Source organism: Artemia sp. Qi Xiang Cuo, chromosome 9 (genome assembly GCF_049724085.1).
Source record: "Artemia sp. Qi Xiang Cuo chromosome 9, ASM4972408v1, whole genome shotgun sequence".
NCBI lineage: Eukaryota > Metazoa > Arthropoda > Branchiopoda > Anostraca > Artemiidae > Artemia > Artemia sp. Qi Xiang Cuo.
Genome location: NC_142802.1, coordinates 25,546,896 through 25,566,718, shown reverse-complemented (window position 1 = coordinate 25,566,718; position 19,823 = coordinate 25,546,896). Strand labels below are relative to the sequence as shown.

General features: G+C 36.5%; 1 protein-coding gene across 1 annotated transcript in view; it reads right to left on the bottom strand.

Annotated features, from left to right (window-relative positions):
• Positions 1-19,823, bottom strand: part of ATPsyngamma (ATP synthase, gamma subunit) — a 62,457-nt gene that overhangs the window by 2,772 nt on the left and 39,862 nt on the right. Inside the window, exons 2-4 of the mRNA XM_089094416.1 lie at positions 17,771-17,945; positions 15,217-15,410; positions 3,000-3,143 (exon numbers count right to left, since the gene is read on the bottom strand). Of these exons, the coding sequence (XP_088950542.1) occupies positions 3,000-3,143; positions 15,217-15,410; positions 17,771-17,945 (513 nt within the window). The remainder of the gene's footprint in view (positions 1-2,999; positions 3,144-15,216; positions 15,411-17,770; positions 17,946-19,823) is intronic.

Sequence of the window (19,823 nt, the reverse complement as noted above, 5' to 3'; positions counted from 1 at the left end):
TTCTTTTCGGCCAGCCGTCTAGGGCTAAACGGAAAGCAGGTGGTCCATGGTTGGATTGGGAGATGTAAAGATAGATTTAAGGGAAATGGGAACTTCCTGGGATGCTGTAAAGAAGGGGCTTTAAATAGATTGGGATGGAGAAGGAGCATACGTAGCTGTGTTGGCTTCAGGTGGTTTTGTGCTGCGGTGAGTTGTTAGCAGTAGTAGTAGTAATACAATAAAGGGTCACAGAATACGTTTCCTGTTAAACAATTACAGAACTTCTCCTTCTTTTCTGAACAGCTGTGTACAGATCAGTAAAGCTGTAACAATGAGTAATCAATGAGTTATGCCTCCAAGGAGATACACGCAATGAAAATTTGCAAACAGGTAAAAGGAGTCACCGATAACAATGTTACTAAACAAAAACAATAAGGCTCAAACCTCTCGACCATAAGAGGCCTTTAAACATACAAGCATACCACAAGCTTTTCGGACTTTTCTAGCAAAATTATCAATTAATAAAAGAACGTGTCAAATTAATATCATAGCCAACATACAGGTTAAGATAAACTATTGGAGATGAAGGTTTTACTACCATGTCAACAATTTTCCTTTGGGGGCTGGTTCACTCCTACGACTAAAGACAATAAACTTGGTTTTAGTCCCACTGAGTAAAGACCAACTTCCTCACATGAATTTTTTCAGTATCACAATTCTCTATTTAATATCAAGGTATTTAATACCAAGGAAAAGAACGACTTTAATTTAGAATATTTGCCATAATCCAGTAGCAGCAAATCTACACCAAGATACAGAAAACTAAGTTTAGCTACACGCAGAGCACTATTTTTGCTGAGTATTCAACAATACCAGGATCGTTGTCTTGTATAATGCGAACTCTGTGCTGAGCTGAACATATAGCGAGCTTGCCTTTCATACACAATTGATTTCATTCACTGTGCCCATTTAGAGACTTATTGTCTCTGTCTTATCATCTAGATCTACCCCAAACAGGCCTGCATGACAAATACATGATCATAAACTAATGGTAAATATGGATGGCATTTTTTTTCCCACTCTCGTTTCAAAACCATCAGCAATCATTCTTATGCGGAAGGGTGGGATAACTGGAACCAACACGGAACGTGTTCGACGCAGGTGAGTGATTAAAAACACTGACTGCAGAATTAACAAGAGAAGAATTAACATCGAAGTTATAAAAACATCCACGAAATATTGGTTAGGGATTTTTTCTCTTTAATTTTTTCTTTAAATCTGGTTAAAAACGAAGAACTCCTTTTTTCCAAAATGCAAATTAGGTATATTTGTCTACACCTTAGTACTAACTATTTTAATATCTATAAAGAGTTTAAAAACTGAAGAATCCGCGTGCTTTCAGAGTATTTCAGTTTGAATTTAAATAAAGTTTAATACACTAGAAAAAGACTTGTTTTGAACGTTTCTAATTCTGCTCGTAATGCTTAAAAGTCCACAACTGTAGTAATTTTTAATTCCAGTTAAAGTACCAAAGATTCCTTTTTTTCAGTTTTCCATACCCCTTGCTTGGCTATGCTTTTTTAGGTTCCATCAATAAATAAAGTGGAAAGTATTTTTAACTTGGAAATGTCAATATGCAATATCTATTTTGAAAATCTAATGAACAACAGATAATTTCAAAATGCATTAGTGATGGCCGTCCAGCTTGTTTGATTAAGACGGAAAAAAAAAACTTTAGTTTGGGCTCAAGAACTAAAATACGCGATTCTAACAGAATTTTATGACTAAATTCACTACTGCAATCCGAAATTTTGCATCTTCTATAGTCTTCAATGCAATAATTTTAAGTTTACAACATAGGGGATTTGACGGTTTGATGTTTTAGAGAAGTGCAACTTTTAACGAAAAATTAAGCAAATAATATCAGATTTCTTCAGTTCCTACAGTCTTCAAGATAAGATGAATTTTATTTCGAAAATGATTCTCACAAACAATAAATGCCAAATTTGCGCTTCTTGTCAAATGAGCAAATACAGTTAAAAATAAATTACCAAACTCAATAGCAACAAGTTTCAATAGTAGAACAAAAACGATACGAAAAAACTCCATAAAAAAAAAATCAAAAAACCAAAAAAAAAAAACTCGCTTGCAACTAAACTTGTCACTTCTATTAAACTTTGGGTGCATGAAGGCTAAAAAAAAAAAAAAAAAAAAAAAGAATAATTTCGACTGCAAAAAGCAGTCGAAATGATAAATTAGCAAGCTAACAACGGCCGAATCTGTGACGTAATGACGGGAAAGGAAAAAAACTAGAGGAGAGAAAAAAAACTCAAAAAGTAAAATACAAGTTAGAAAGGAAAATTCACCATACACTTAAATTTAAAAATGCTAAAATGGATAAAAAGGAAAGATAATTTAAAAAGGGGATAACATTCCTTCAACATCTACCGATTTTGTTTAACACTTACAATTTGATTCTCAAGATTAAATTAAATAAAATTTTAATAAAGAAACCGTACCCACAAAGGAAAACAAATAAAACATAATTTAAATCTGAAGAAGATCCCATTAACACCTTCACTTTGTTTAATAGCAACAATTTTGAAAGCCAACACGAAACCAAACAGAGTAATTAATAAAGAAACCGTACCCACAAAGGAAAACATAATAAACAAAAGAAGATAAAAACAAAAAAGATAAAAACCAAAACAAAAAGATGAAAAAAAACATAATTTAAATCGGAAGAAGATCCCATTAACACCTTCACTTTGTTTAATAGCAACAATTTTGGAAGCCAACACGAAACCAAACAGAGTAATTAATAAAGAAACCGTACCCACAAAGGAAAACATAATAAACAAAAGAAGATAAAAACAAAAAAGATAAAAACCAAACGAAAAAGAAAAAAAAACATAATTTAAATCGGAAGAAGATCCCATTAACACCTTCACTTTGTTTAATAGCAACACTTTTGGAAGCCAAGACGAAACCAAACAGAGTAATTAATAAAGAAACCGTACCTAAAAGCATTGTAGACTATTTTTCCATTGCTAAATTCCATTCCAGATTCCAGGACTGCTCTGGCAACTTTTGTAGCATCTCCAAATGCTGGTGGGCGACGACCGAAGTCATTACAAACCATAGTCAGGTTGTTTCCATACAGACTGAAAATAAATAAGTGTATAAACGCAACAATATCATCAGATACATATGCAGATCTTTATTTCAGAAGACGGAGCACCAAAAACACACAAATAATAATTGAATTATTTGGACATAATATAAGAAAAATTGAAGAAGAAAAAAATTCACACTTCAGTTTTATGAATTGTTATTTTCAAAACCAGGAAATTCGACATACGGTATTTGATTATTATTATTATTATTATTTAAGAATACAATCTAGGTTTATTAATTCATATTTCGTTGTGCCATTTGACGCAGTTTGATAAATATATGGAGAGCGTCTTAATCAAATTTTACCAAAATTATTACATGCAAGGCGAATACGACAACCCCCCAAAAAAAAACAAAAAAAAACATAATTTAAATCGGAAGAAGATCCCATTAACACCTTCGCTTTGTTTAATAGCAACAATTTTGGAACTCTAGACGAAACCAAACAGAGTAATTAATAAAGAAACCGTACCCACAAAGGAAAACATAATAAACAAAAGAAGATAAAAACAAAAAAAGATAAAAACCAAAACAAAAAGATAAAAAAAAACATTATTTTAAATCGGAAGAAGATCCCATTAACACCTTCACTTTGTTTAATAGCAACAATTTTGGAAGTGTAGACGAAACCAAACAGAGTAATTAATAAAGAAACCGTACCCACAAATGAAACTCACCTTGAAAGAAACAACAGCCCTTTGCTTACTTGATATAAATATATAATCTCAACCGGCAAATAACTGGTTTGATGAAAACGACTAAATGTCATTAACACTTTTCACTAGGGCCCGACCGATATGGATTTTTGGGGTTCGATACCGATATATCCGTATCGTACCGATATAATTTACCGATAAATTCCTCTCTGAAAACAAATCTTACCTAGGTACACTGGATACAGGAATGCAGCTTGGGTTTTAAGTTTGGAGGAGGAATTTAAAGAATGTGTCAACAAAATCCTCCAGTATGCCAACAAATACGGACACATAAGCTAAATTTCCAAGGTAAATAGGTAAATTTTCCAAGGTGTCAACACGCGGCGCTGACACCTTTGAATCCCCCCCCCTTCTCCCTACCTTAAGAAAGTTTTTTTTTCTTTTTAGTTGTTTTGTAAGAGGTTGTACGTCCTCGAACTCAGGCTACATTTCGAACATTGTTGCACCCGGTGTGTATTGATAAGTATTGACAACAAATATACTTTGACTTCATGTGACTCCCCTCTGCTGCTCTCTCCACCGTGTTCAGATTTAGCTGGTGGGTCTCCCCCAAGGATTTGACAAGCAAAAATTGCCTGAGGAAATCTGATGCCATCGTCTGGATAAGTTAGACATAAAAAAAAATCGGCCAATATCCGATATTTTTTATCTGATAATCATACTGATTATCGGCCCGATAATATTGGCCGGCCAATATATCAGTCTGGCCCTACTTACCAAAGCTTAATCCCCCATAACTGTCGTTACTCGCTACATGGCCCCACACAACTCAACACCCACAATCCAACCTCAATTTGAAATCCAGGGGTCGGCCGCGACAAGGTACGCGAAAAAAATGACTTTAGTTACTTGAGAACACCAAAAAAGTGACAAAAAGTGACTACTCAGAAGCCGTCAGAGCATAGGCAGATGGATTACAAGGATCCCAATTACTACCGTAAGATCATCACTGGCCTATGAGAGCCCGAGAAGTTACGGACGGAAAGGCTGAAATCCTTATTTTTTTCTTCAATTGATTTTATTTACTTATACAAAACGATAAAAAAACAAGCATCTGCCACAACTAGGTATAACCGATCACTGGATATTATGTCATCACTTCTTTGACATTTTTGAAAGACAATCAATTAGTTCAGATTTCCTCTTCAGAACAAGTACTTCAACCGATTCAGCATTATCTGCCCTTTCTTCAGAGCGAGCTTTTAATGCTACTTCCATCATACTTTGAGCAAGACCAATTTTCAGGAAGTCCTTCTCTTCGACAGCTTTCTTCAACCGTTCCCCTGCCTCTCTCAGAAGAGTATCGCCTATTTCCTTCTTCTGCTTAACCATCTCTTTTTTCGTACAATGTCTGACTCTAAGTCCGCTATTTTCTGCTTCTTCCGCACCATCTCCTGGGTTTCTTATTCAGCATCTTTTTTCTAAGCATCTCTCTCTCTGATTCTTCCTGTCTTCACTCAATAAGGTATAATTCATAGCTGGCTCTAGCTGATCTAGCCAGACAAAGCAGCTTCTTTGTGATCAGCACATGCTCTGGTCTGTTCTCATAGTCGCGGAGCGCATCCGCAACAAAAGCCTTAGCATTCAGTGCCCGCTCTTCTGTATGCACTTGAAGGTGAGTCATCAGCAGAGCTGACCGAGAAAATCCTCTATTTACGTCTGCACTTCCATGACAGAGCGACATAGCTGCCCGGACGATCCGACCTAAGGACTGATATTTGGTTTCACTAGATCGTGTCTTCAGTTCCAGGATCTTTTGCCAATAGCTGTCGATTCGAGTACTCTCCATGGGTGGCGGCACGGGATCTGACTCTAATAACAATCATTCTCCCTGGACTTGTTCGATGTCTGTATCGAATGGAAGTTCTCTTGCGATGTAGAGGATATCCCTAAAACTCGCTCTTTGGCCATCTGGACTGGGAGGGCTTAGGCAGGCAAGGCTTCGGAAAAACTCATTGTTAACAGGGCATTTTGTCAGCAGGTACTGTACAGCAGCTTTGATATGCTTCCTGATTCTCAGGAAAAAAAAAATGTCCTGTGTTTCAGAATAACTTTCGAAGAATCCAGGGCAGCCAGGACCCTTTCATTACACAAGGGTTGCTGTAAGCAAACATCTGCAGTACTATCTAAGCCTTCAAAACCCCCGAGGATCCGGAGATTGACATCATCAGCCAGCACAATCTGCCCAAAAAGAACTGTGGATAAACATCTCAGCTCAAAGTGTACCACATGAATCTACAGCTCTTGTTATTGAAATACACCAGTAAAAGCAGTAAAAATTGCTGCAGCGCTGACAATAAACTCAATTTCGGCTTTCATTGTTTGCTTTTTTAGCCAACTTACAATTTTCAAATATTTTGCATTTGACATCAGGTACTTCAGACTATTTTTTTTTGGCACGAATTCTAGGATATATTCTGTCAATGCAGGCCATTGTTCGATCAAGCGGCTTGCTGCTTCCCTTATGGTGAGCCATCTCGTGGGGACGTGCTTCACAAACTTATGCTGAAGAACTTTAGCTTTCCGTTGGCACTGGCTGAAATCGTCAGAACGAGCTGGCCATCCGCTGAAAAAGTGGTAAACGGCGATGATCATATCAGAGCACTCCTCCCCGAGTTCTTGTATCCCTTTCAGGAATGCATTATGCACTGCATGAATGTTGAAGGTTCCAATATTCAATATGCCTTTTGAATAGCGTTTTCTCTTTTCTGAGTCAACGATTGACCAAACTTTCTTATTGACAGCTGGGCCATCACTTGCAAGCATCAGCAATCTCTCAAGTGAAAGTCCTTCATCTTCAATACTCTGCATGATTTCCTTACTCAGATCTTCACTGGTTGCATGTCCCATATAATATTTCTAAAGATGCCGAGTAACCACTTGTTTCCGCTCTTTTGACCAGTATTGAAATCTTATTTGGAGCTCCTTTACCCCACCATTGTTCGTTGTTTCATCATATTCCAGCACAAAGTCAGATTTCTGGATGTCTTTAACTAGAATTTCTCAAAAGTATGGATAAATAGCCTCCATCAACAACTATGTCACTTTTTTAGCATTTAACAAGAAGCCCTCTGGTACAGCATTGGGGAACATTGTTTGGAACGCCTCGGCAATATGATCACACGAAGCTGCAGCTAAAGAACTATCAATACTCTTTAAAACCGAAACTATCTCTACCCTTGATGCTGCATCTCACTTGCAGAGCAATTCCAGATCCTTTTGTGGTACGCTATCGCCAGTTTTTGAGTTTGGGGGGTTTCTAGTTGGAGATAATGCAGGGAGTCTCAAGTGACGCTGGTTTAACATGACAGAAGCATTCTTTTTGTGATCTTGTGCGACTGCATGTTGAAGAAGGGCCTGGAACCCTTTCTAGTCGCTGAGTGTCTTTTTACAAACTTAACAATAGAACGAGCTGTCATTGTCACTTCCTTTTGTGCACGACTCTTTCACTTCACACCCAGCGCTGTCTTCCATACTAAGCCAGCTCTCCAAAAATTTTATCTTGCCCATTATTTACAGCAACTTGAAATAAGAATGGGTTTTAGGACAGCATTCAAAAACACATAAAGCTCATACAAATACAAACTGAAAAACCAATAAAAACACGAATTTAATCTTACATTTTGACGTCCTCAGACCTGTGGGCATGCATGCCTTTTGCAAGAAACGGTCTAAAATCAAAGAAACTGGCTAACACTGAAAATATAGAGAAGGAATATCGGCCTAACTGTCCATTTGCTAAGCAACCAGGCAAGAATGGATGCTAAGTGAACCAACAGCCTGAAAAGAACCATAGGCAGTTATGGTACGGTAGAAGTAATTTAATCAATCATCTTATTTACAAGAGCCTAGATTTTAACACAAACACACACTAACCACGTTTATAACAGCCATAGACATCTTGCGTGTTGAAATATAGTCCAAACTATCAAAAAAAAAACTTACCTTTTTTATGAATTATGCCACAGTCGACAGTCAACTATAACATACTGTTTCAGCAAAAAAATTAGGTCCGAAACGTCGAAAAAAGTGACTTTAGTGACAAAATGACCGAAATAGTGACAAAAAGTGACAGGTCCCCAAAAAAGTGACAAAAGTGACAAAAAGTGACTGCGGCCGATCCCTGGAATTCTTTTGCTCTCCCGTAAGCTCCAGAACTGAGGAGAAGCACTTTGTGCTTTTGTTATTCAAAACTCAAAATCTGCATAATATGTTATAATGTATTATTCCAGTCTCATAGTTTCCCAATACAGATAAAAGCATAAAAAGGAGAAAAGGTAGCCAGGAGGGGCACATGACAACACAGTATCTAGGATACGATGTGGAAAAATATACTTTTAACATATGCTGACTCCCAGCTATTGGTCGAGCTCTTCCATCCCTAACTATTGAAGGAAAGTCCGAGTGTGCACCCCGCTACCCTGTCGGCGAGTGACACGCCTAGCACAATCCAATCCCAAAACGCACCAAGTGTCTTGAGTCTGGGGAGTTTACGGTTAAGGAAACTCCCACGTAACATATGTGAAAAATGAATGGTCTTAATAGTTTTTCATCTACTACATAGTCCCCGGTTTTAAGTAACGCGCCCTCACATCAAGGGATAATGGCAAGGCCAATAAATGAGCAATCCAACCCAACCCACATTCACTAGATGGAAAGATTTTTGGAATATTCTACTGGAACATAAGATCCATAAAAGAAGAGACTGTCCACCAAATCATAGCCTATGGATTGCACAAATATAAGACACATGTGGTTTACCCTTCCAAAACAAGGATCGGAGATGTCTTGTCCGAACAGATGCCCATATTAGAATCAGATGAGAAGAACTGAATTTAGAACTCTACAATACAGGATGGTTCCGGAATAAATGGAGGGGGTTCACATTAAGTGCTTCAGCTCAACGCACTTCTTGCATAGGACCCTATAGGCCCAAGAATTACCCTCGTCCGCTGAAAGGGTAGACTGATCAATATATGCATCATAGCGGTATATGCTCCCACCCGAGATCTTATTGAAGCCCTGAAAGATTAACTCTGCATGGAGTTCGAACATGCGGTGAAAAAATGTTCAAAGCAAGACTGTCTTATAACAACAGAAAACTGGAATGGCGAGTTGTACCTACAAACAAATCAGTCCAGGGCGTCATATGATGCTATAGATACGGAGGGCGATGCAAAAAAGGTGAGTGCATCGTCATGTCTGCTCCCGACCATAGACATGGATTACAAACTCTTTGTTCCAACATAAAAAAACAACACATCACCAAACAATCTAATGGCAATGACACTATAGCACAAATAGACTATATCCTCTGTTCAAGAAGCCCGTACCTATAGGGAGGCTTGAACTGGATCCAGAGCAGGGAGTGACATACACTTGTTGGAACAAAGGTCCTTCTCCACTTTAGCACGAGGAAGAAACTAGCTCCAAAGAGAAGGCTAAACATAGTCAAACTGGATTCTGATGAAACTAAGCATGAGTTTTGTCTTCAGCTCCATAAGATGTTCGATGCCCAACCCACCGGTGCTCAAGACACCGAAGAGATGTGGCTGCAGGATAAGACCACCGCCACTCAACATAGATCTGATATACCTGGATACTCCCACCCCTCAAGATAGAGTTTGATTTCGAAAGAGACCCTGCACATGATCGAAGAGCGACGTGTCGAAAGGAAAGCCATCTAGGAAAAGTCTAAAACTGCAGTGAGGATGCTCATTAACCAAAGCGCAAGAAAGAGCCACACCTGTCACCGGGAGGAAGTCGCTCACTAGCTAGAAAACGCAGCACGAAATCGCAACTCATGACACACATATCAAATTCTTGAAGAAGCTACCAGAAAGCAATCTTCCAATACTATCAAAGACAAACAAGGGATTACCGTAGCCGAATGTGCCCAAAAAGTAGAGCAATGGAAGATGTGCTTTAGCGAGCTTCTAAACTCTAACATCATTGCACCTGTAGATTCGAACAATACACCATCCTCGATCTTGAAAGTAACGTATGGTATAAGCATGTCTCCGCCAGATCTTCACAAAAGCATCGAAGCAATCAGGAGTCTCAAACGTCACGGGTCTCCAGGTGATGATGGCTTTTTGCCAGAAATTGCATACCAGCTGCAGCCATCATTTATTGACACATGGAAAACTAATAATTTCCCAAAGGACTGGAAAGTCTCTGTCATCCTTTCCGTTTACAAAAAAGGCGAAAAGGCAGAATATGCTAATTATAGAAACAGATCTCTCACTGACACTGCCCCCAAATAATTTGTTATTATTCTACTACAGAGACTCCAAAAAGCAAGAGATAGGCGAATACAGGTAATACCAGTCTGGATTTCTGTCAGGCAGAGAATACGCAGACCAAATTTTCGCCCTCTGTTTGATCATGCCACAATGCCAAAGGTATAATTTTCCACTCATCAGCATATTATTGGATTATGTTGCCGCCTTTGATTTAGTTGAACAGCAAACTTTGAGGAATATTCTTTTTGAAGACGACATGGCGCAGAAATTCATTGATTACCTGGATCTTCTTACCAAGGATGTGGATTCCGAGTCAGAGTCTATGGCGAAGAGTCTTCACTATTCAAGGTACAAAGAAACCACCATATACAGAATCACCATTTGAAGCCGATTCAGGAATGGCAAATATAATTACGATTAATGTTAAAGAAAATTTTTATTGTGAAATGAAATTTATGGGAGTTTTGAAAAACAGTCTGGGACCATAAAAATGACGTTGGATCGAAATGAAAAATGCCCCATTCAAATTTCCATATCCGAAAACCCAATTTAGGAGAATTACAGTCCCCCATCTTGAGCAACAAGGAAAATCGCCTTTTCGCATGAGATACGTCTCATTACAGTCCCCCATCCTGGGCAACAAGGAAGTTCACTTTTTTGCATGAAAAGCAGTGATGCGTCTCCTTTTAAAATTTTTTTTTGTCACCGTTAGTGGGTCACTGAATATCATAACTAGAACCACCAAAGTAGAAAGTAAGAAGTAAGCATGACGGCACAAGACCCTCAAGGTCCAAACCGGCGGTGCTGATCTCCGTTTCGTGTCCCTTCAGCCAGGAAGTGCAATGGAGGGTTGGGGGGCCAGCCATCCTGTGCTTTTGCACACCCTTCCTGCTTACCTTCCCCAGATTTCTCCAGGTACTCATTTAGAGCATAGTAGAAAGTACTCATTAGATAATGTCATTTAAGTCTTCTCTAATACAGTTCCAAATACAATATCTAAAATTGACAATTTTAGATGTCATTATTGTCTTAAATAGTATTTCTTCATATTAAGATATATATTACACCAGGCGACAAGGTGCAACAAGATGACAAGTATGAATTAGAAAGTGAGCCTGATTCCCTCAAGTCTTTATCTGAGATTAATTAAACAAACTTTTTACACAAAATAAGTTTTTTAAAAAAAAGTAAAGAATTCCATTAAACCAAAAATAGAAAAAGATAGACTCAAATAATCTACCAAGCATACAGCTACCACCAATTAGTATCAATAAATAAATGAAACCCAAAACAAACAGACATCAGAATAAATAACAGAGTCAAACTCAAAAAGAGCACAAATTAACCTGAGTAGAGTTTTAAACCCCAAGCTTTCTAAAAGCCAGAATATCATTTGTACTTTACTGAAAAAAGTCCAATGAATTTACTGAAAACAAATGAGCATTGTCAGTTTAACATACATATACAGATATTTGTTCCTTAAAATCTTAATTCATTTTTGATTTCTTAAAGTTATAAAAATGAAAACAATTAAAGATTTTTTTTTCAATAAAGTACAAATTATATTCTGGCTTTTAGAAAGCATAGGGGTTTAAAACCCTACTCATATTAATTTCTTATCGTTTTGAGTTTGACTTATTTTAATTTCTGTTTGTTTTAGGTTTCATTTATTTATTGATACTGATTTGCGGTAGTTGTATGCTTGGTAGATTATTTGATTCTATTTTTGTTCATTTTTGGTTTAATGAAGTTCTTTACTTAAAAAAAAACAAAAACTTATTTTCTGTAAAAAGTTTTTTTTATTAATTTCTGTTCGTTTTATATTGACAACTTTAGAAGAGGCTCAGTCTTTTTCCCTGAAAAAGACTGATCCTCTTCTAAAGTTAAAAAATCACCCCTTCCATAAAATCCTTAAATACCCCCTGGGCATAACTTACAACCCTTGCCCCTAATCACTGGGGTTTGTTTCAACCCCAAAAGCCTTGTTGTATGATATTTAGACTATTTTGAATAGAATGGCTATTTAAAAATTTATATTAGATGCAGTTCAGGACAACACGACGTGTGTGTGTGGGGGGAGGGGGTAGCTGCCCTCCAATCACTTTGACTCTCAAGAGGAGCACTAGAGCGTCTGATTACCAATCCAATGAGCCCCTTCCGATGTTTATTTGTCCACGCTTTCTGTAAAAACCTAATATGCCCCCAAGATTTAACTTGCAGTCCTTGCCCTGAGGGCTGGGGGGATTTGCTACCCTCAAGGACATAATTTCAAGACCATTAAAATACGTTGAACAAAATAGCAATCTCGAAATTTTTATTGGAAGTGTTTGGGGAAATGATGAGCATGGGGGGGGGGGGCATTTGTCCTCCAATCACTTTCGACTAATAAAAAAGGCACTAGCCCTTTAAATTTCGAATCAAATGAGCCCTTTTTGAAGCTTCTACGACAAAACTTTGAATAAAAACCTTACATGCCCCAAGGGCATAACTTACGACCCTTGTCCTGAGGAGACCTGAGGGCTATGGGGGGAGGGTCGTCATCCTCAAAAACATAATTTCAAGACCTCTCAACTACGTTGAACAAAATAGCCATATCAAAATGTTTTGGAAAATGATGGGCATGGGGGTTGATTCTCCCTCCGATTGCTTTCGACTATTAAAAAGGGCAATAGCCCTCTCAATTTCCAATCGAATGAGCCCTTTTTGAAGTTTTTACAACAACGCCTCTATCAAAACCTAATATACCCCCAGGGCACAACTTACAACCTTAGCCCTGAGGGCTGTTGGGGGGGGGGGGTTGTCATACTCAAAGACCTAATTTCCAGACAATTCAACTACGTTCAACAAAATGGCTATAGCAAAATATTGATTGGAAGTGTTTGGGAGAAATGATGGGCGTGGGGGGCATTCACCCTCTATCGCTTTTGACTATTAATTAGGACACTAGCCCTCTCAATTCCCAGTTGAATGACCCCTTTTTGAAGTTTCTACGACAACGCTTTCTATAAAAAGCTTATATGCCCCCAGGGCATAACTTACAACCTTTGCCCTGGGGGCTGTGGGGGTTTGTCATCCTCAAAGACATAATTTTTGGACCTATCAGCTACGTTGAAAAAGATGGCTATCTCAAAATGTTGATTGAATGTGTTTGGAGAAATGGTGGGCGTGAGAGGGGGGTTAGTTGCCCTACAATCACTCTATTATTAAAAAGGGCACCAGCCCTTTCGATTTCCAAGCAAATGAGCCCTTTTTGAAGTTGATATGACAACCCTTTCTATAAAAACCTTATATGCCCCCCGGGCATAACTTACAACCCTTACCCTGAGGGTTGGGAGGAGGGGTTGTCATCCTCAAAGACCTAATTTCCAGGCCTTTAAATTACGTTGAACAAAATGGCTATCTCAAGATTTTGATAGGATGTATTTGGAGAAATGGTGGGTGTTTGAGGGGGTTAGTTTCCCTTCAATCACTTTCAACTATTAAAAAGGGCACTAGCCCTTTCAATTTCCAATTGAATGAGCCATGTTTGAAGTTTTTACAACAACACTATCTTTAAAAACCGGAAAAAATCAGGCAAATTTTCTCAGATTTTTAGTTTTGAATGGGTGACAATAAACTGAAAGAGTTTTATATATTTAGAATCAGCATAAAAAGCCAATACTGCCGGTGTAGCCATTGTCATGAGAATTCCAATTTTAGTTTTGGTGAATATTGGCCCAAGTCATATTTTACTTTCAGTTTTTTATCACAAACTATTTGATAAGATTCTCTTGTGAAGAAATTTTTTCTGAACCTGCTCATTTTATTTAGTTGCTTAGGACAATAAAAAGGAAGAGGGTCATTTTGACAGCTGGATATTAAGTTTAAATTTTGTTTTTATTTCGTTTTTCAATTTTTTTTTTTTTTTTTTTTTTTTGGAATTTAAGTTCGAGAGTGAGAATTGTCCTGTTATGAAATAGGTACATTTTACATGGCCGGTATAAAATCAAAACGTGGTATCTATGCAGGCGGGATGATTTTTGAGTATCTCTACTCTTTCTGTAAATTATTCTAAGGCGTAGGAAATTGCATAAAGATAAGTCTACGTCTGTTATACGGAAGCAATAAATCTTTCCGTAATTTTGGTTTGAATTTTATTTTCTTTTAAGATTAAATGCATAAAAATTAAATATATTATTGGTTAAATAAATTGACACCTTTGCCAGGAATCCTTGTCATTTAAAATTTACTGTATTGTGTTTCCTTTTGCATGCAATTTAATTGCTCTTTTTATTTAAGAGTTTTTTTCCCAAAAGTATTTAAACATGGAATTTTCCCTACAAAAAAATATCCTGAAATTTATTCCCTGTCATCCAACCACCACTTTTATTTTGGCATCTGCTCCCCCCCCTGGCAAATTTTCTGCAGATGCCCTTGTTTTAGTCTCTTTAAAAATGTATTGAAATTCAAGATGCCCCTGTCGGTTTTGACAGGATGATATTAACTTAACGAATAAATAACGAAAGAGTCTTCTCTTTATAGATGTTTGGTTGTGGTTGAGTTGTGTGAACACCCTTGCAAAGCTAAAGAAATGTATGGAAATTAAGAGATAGAACAATCCTGTCATTTAGCTCTTGACCTGCTAGAAAATTGTTATCGTTTGCTTTATATTTTTTTTTTTTTTTTTTACGCTTAAATACTAAAAGAAGTATCCCTGAGGGATACTTTTTTTGGTATTTAAGCATTTTCACTATTTGCTATTTAATTAGACTAATTGCTTTGTGTTAGTGATTTATTGCTAATGATAATTAGCAATTTATAACTACTTTAAATTTCTTGATGCTGGTATGGAAATTAGCATACTATTGTCGAGTGCGGCAGTGGAAAAAGAGAGGTAGCACAGTTGCAATGCTAATTGGCAGTTTTCATGGCCCAGTGAAATTTGTTAGCAGACTTTGAAATTTGTTGGTAGATTTGGCAGCTTTTGGAATTCTATCGAATTCTGCTACTGGCAGCTTTGGAACTTTTTCCATACCTGGTCGAGTGGTCTAAAAGAGCACTTGTGGGCTTAAAGTTAAGAGTTCAACAGTAACTGAGCACGAAAAAATAAAAGAAAATACCGTTGAAGAATGTTGCGGATTTTGTCACCAACACAAATAACCATAGTGTCTGGATTGGCAGCTAAATCTGCTTTCAGTTGACGCCCAACTGATGAGTGCACAGCACCACACAATCCTCTATCAGATGAAATGGCAATGATCAACTGGCTTGGCTTTTCTTCCTTCCCTTTAAGTTCGGTCTTCTCGTAAAATTTCTAGATAAACAAGTAAATTAGAGCATCTGACAAGAGACTCTTTATTAGCTATTAAAGATGTCTTAATAACTTGCATTCAGCTGCCTTGCACAAATTCCCTTAATAGCAGCAAAATGTTGAGGTAACATAGCTATACTCTGTTATGAATTGAGCTTTGATCAATTTAAATTTCGTAAGAATGTTTAACAGAATTGGCAGTTTTGTTTGATTTTGTAGATACAGCTTTTGACTTTTTTTTAACTTAATTTTTCTCTATTAGTATAATAAATTATGAGCACACAAATGAAAAACACCAATGCGCCACTGGAAATTCTCGGTAGCAGCCGTTCGTCTTTGGCCTTATCACTTGTATGATTCAGATTCTATTAAAAATAAATTGAATAAAATAACCCCAGAACCATAGTATGTGTTTATACCATCATTAATAAAGCAAATTATAGTTGAGACTATCCAACAAGTGAAAAAGATTAAGAGCAGAATACAATCATATAAAATAAAACTCAGTGAAGGTTTTCATTGAGTAGATTAGGCTACACTGAAAAAATAAAGTAATACAGGTGCAGATAATAGATATGGTTTTTTGAAACTTAAGTAGAATTATGCCATTTCCTTTTGATACATCCCCTGATGTTACTTAGTACTTAGGCAAACATGGCAGGGGAACTACAAGAGTCATATCCTTATCCTTTTGTTAAATATTCTTTATAAAATTTTGTTTCATATTTTAGGAGCCCCTTATAAACCACTAGTCAACCTGTGATTCATACTCCATCATGTCTATGATCTATTTTAGGATTTAGGGACTGGATCCAGGTGAGAAATAATGTATATTCCAAATTCTGAAAGAAACAATCAATTTTTATAGTCTCATATTATGCTAACTCTTTATTATAGCTATTATAGCAGTTACTATACCAAAAATTATGCAAATTTTACAAGAACTTAATGTAGCAACTTCATACGAAAAATTATTCGACCTTTTCCAGATTAGAAATTCATCCCTCATACCACATCAAAAACAACTCCTCTTGGATTAAAAGAGTGTCCTCTCAAGCCTCAGTTATAAACAGCTTCACAGTTTATACCAAATGGTTCCATCCAACTATGCACCAAATAGTACTGCCATATACAATAAAATCTCTTCTAAAACAATTGTAAGGTGTCTCTGTCCGGTTATGGAACCTATAGAACCTTTAATCCGTTTTTCAACCATCATAACAAAAATGTTAACTAACAATCGCAGTTCCGCGAGCTGATAAAGATTACTAGCTAATGTTGTTAGTGAATTCCCTCAACAAACAGAATGGTTGTGACATTAAAAATTGATAAAGCACCAAAGCAGGATGACTAATTTTTACTTCTAGAGAATCTATGACTGCTAATATTTCACAGTTAGCAAATTCTTTCGTTAATTTCCTACAAAATATCTTTCAAGATAGGCTAGTTTAATAGGCTAAACCAAATTTTTTTCAAATTTTGTATTTCTTCATCTAACGAAAACGTTTCTGAGAACTACTAGCAAGCACTTTTTATTAGCAAATACTTTTGTGGCCATAGGCTAACAGAAAATTACTAGCTGTCATTACTAGTTCACAATTGGATGTCAGAAAAAAAAACTTTAGAATGACTATAATTCAAAATTGAAATATTACTAGACGATTACAAACAGGAAAAAGAAGAGGCAGGAAACATTGAGATAGGAAAAGCTTCATAACATTTTTGCAGAAGAAAAATTATAATCTTCCTCCCAAAATAAATGAATTAAAGCATTTCCAAACTATTTTAAGTCCCATTGCTTGTTTTCCCTTCTACCCATTAAGTTAGAGCAATGAGCAATATTCCACTGTGGACCTATACCCAACATAATACCCTGGGTTATTAATGGACTTGAAAAAAAAGAAATGGTAGCAAATCAGAATAAACATAATTTATTTTTACCTTTTGCTATTTTACATTGCTATTTTACAAAACTAATTTTGCTGGTAGTGACTGACTCATTATGAGTGGTAACTGCTTCTTTTTTAGTGTAGAAAAATAACAACAAAAATAATTAAATTAACAAAAAATAGCAATAAAAACCCTCTTAGCCATGACCCTTCAAAACAGTCCATATCTGAGTGGCTTTACATGAACTTATGACTTTTATGCCTTTTTAGGGGGGGGGGGGTGACACATACCATTTAATATACAAAAAACACATTCAAGAGCACTTTTAGGCTCAGATGGATATGTCAGATTAAAAGTTAACTTTTATAGTTGTACAAGACTAAAACTCAGGATAATCCTTTAATAGTTTATTATCTTCTTAATTGCTTTATACATGTATCCTAGTCTAGATAGAATAAAAATATGTCAATTACCATAGCACCTTGTCCATATGGCTTAGCTACGCGTAATTCTCTCTCTGCTTTGGTGTATTTTGCAGCTGATACCATTTTCATAGACTGTGTGATTTTCTGAATATTTTTAACAGACTTCAGGCGAATAGACACAGCTTTTAAGGTGGCCATCCCACGAACCTGCTCGGCAGCATTGCTAAAATTATGAAATATATACTATAGGAGTATATGCCTGAAAAGAGAGGAAACTCAAGTTTTTCTCTGAGCAAAAAACAATCAACATCCAATGTGAGAAAAAAACAAAAAACAGAAATAATGGTTTTGTTCCTTTTTATATCTTTTTTTTTACTTTGCTATAAATTTGGCTAAAACAGGAAAGAACTTCGCCAAAAGGGCATCTGCTATATTTGCACATATTTTTTTTTTTAAGACACCCTATATTCTGCATATTACTCATGCCTTACTAGTTTATAATCAACAAAAATAATAGTTTAAATACAAGAAATCTGGCTACTTTCAGAAAAGTTTGGGCTGCATCAAAACTAAAGTTGATTTATAACTGAAATCTATATTTTCATGGAGTTTGGCATTAAAAACAAGCTTGTTTGTAAATGTTTTTATTCCATTTGAATGAATTGCTTTTTTCCACTTCGCTTGATTTACCAGTCCTGATTGAACTTCCTTAAAGTAATGATGCTAAGGCTGCTTTGAAAATATTTTAGTTTTAAAGATTGAATTTTAATACGAGTTCTTTTATATTCGTTTCTCCTTCATTTATTTTGCTTTCGACCCTTGGATATAGGGTCGAAATATTCATTTAAAATTGCGTTCCACTGTCATTTTTGAGATAGCTATCTGGTTGACCATAATTGGAAAGTTTGATATATATGCCTCTGGGGATGACATGACCCCGCACAGATCCTAGGGAAAGGGCTGTAATTTTTAAATTTTTCCATTGTTTAAAGATAGTATTTGTTATTGGAAAACATACAGACAATCCTTGCAGGGGAGAGGGATTTCCTGGGGAAAATTTTCAGGGGGAGAAAATTTTCTGGGTAGAATTCCCTTGTATTCATCTACAGTATTCTTTTTATTTGCCTTTCTTTCTCTTTGGATGCACAATTTTACATATGGACAGAATGTCACGGTGGAATTGTCCAGGGGAAAGTTTCAGCACGGACCAATTTGTCTGGCCAGATTTTTCTGTGGAAAATTTGGGTAATGTCCAAGGGCGCTGCAGGGTGACACATCCCTTTTTATTGCACCAAATTGTGTATGGCTTTTACTTTAATGCTTTATTTAATTGAAGTGATTTGCTTCATAATACAATGATTTATTATTTAAGGAGGGGTGGTCTTTGCATAGGGGGGGGGGGGGGGTAAGATGTCTAAAGGAGTACATTTCAATGGCATAATTTTCTAAGCCTCATTGAGCCATCAAATGAAACTGAATGAGTTTTTACAACTTGTTGTCTAATCCTTCTTGAATCCCATGTATATTTTTGATCTATATTACTGCAGGGAGGGGGAGGAGTAGTAGTAACCTAACAGTGACCAAGTTGATTCAGGTTAAGTTTCCTAATGATAAATCCTGCATGTTAAGAATGGAGAAATTGGATAGTTTACAATCTGTTACTGGGGGCTGTCTGTTCCTTTTTCTAAAAGTTGCCCATCAATCACTTTTGACTCTTAACAAGGGCAATAGAACTTTTAATTTGCAATTGAATGAGTCCCCTCTAAAGTTTATACAACCACTCCTTCCATATGAAGTGCTTTTGGGGAAAAAATATAATACATTAAAGTCTTCTGGCTCTTTACTGTAGGCAATGCTACAGTGTTGCCTCTGACTTAAATAGGTGAGTAGGAATTTCAGTTTCCTCTGTAATGAACATCCAAAATTATCCAGGGCAAATATGAGGAAGAAGGGGGAATTTTCCAGGGGAAACACCTAGCACCAATTTATAATATTTACCAAGTTTCAATTAATCACACAAACACCATTTATCTTTTCATCCTATGTTTCTAAATTACTTTTTGATTATAATATACTATGATTCCATTTTATTTCATCTGAA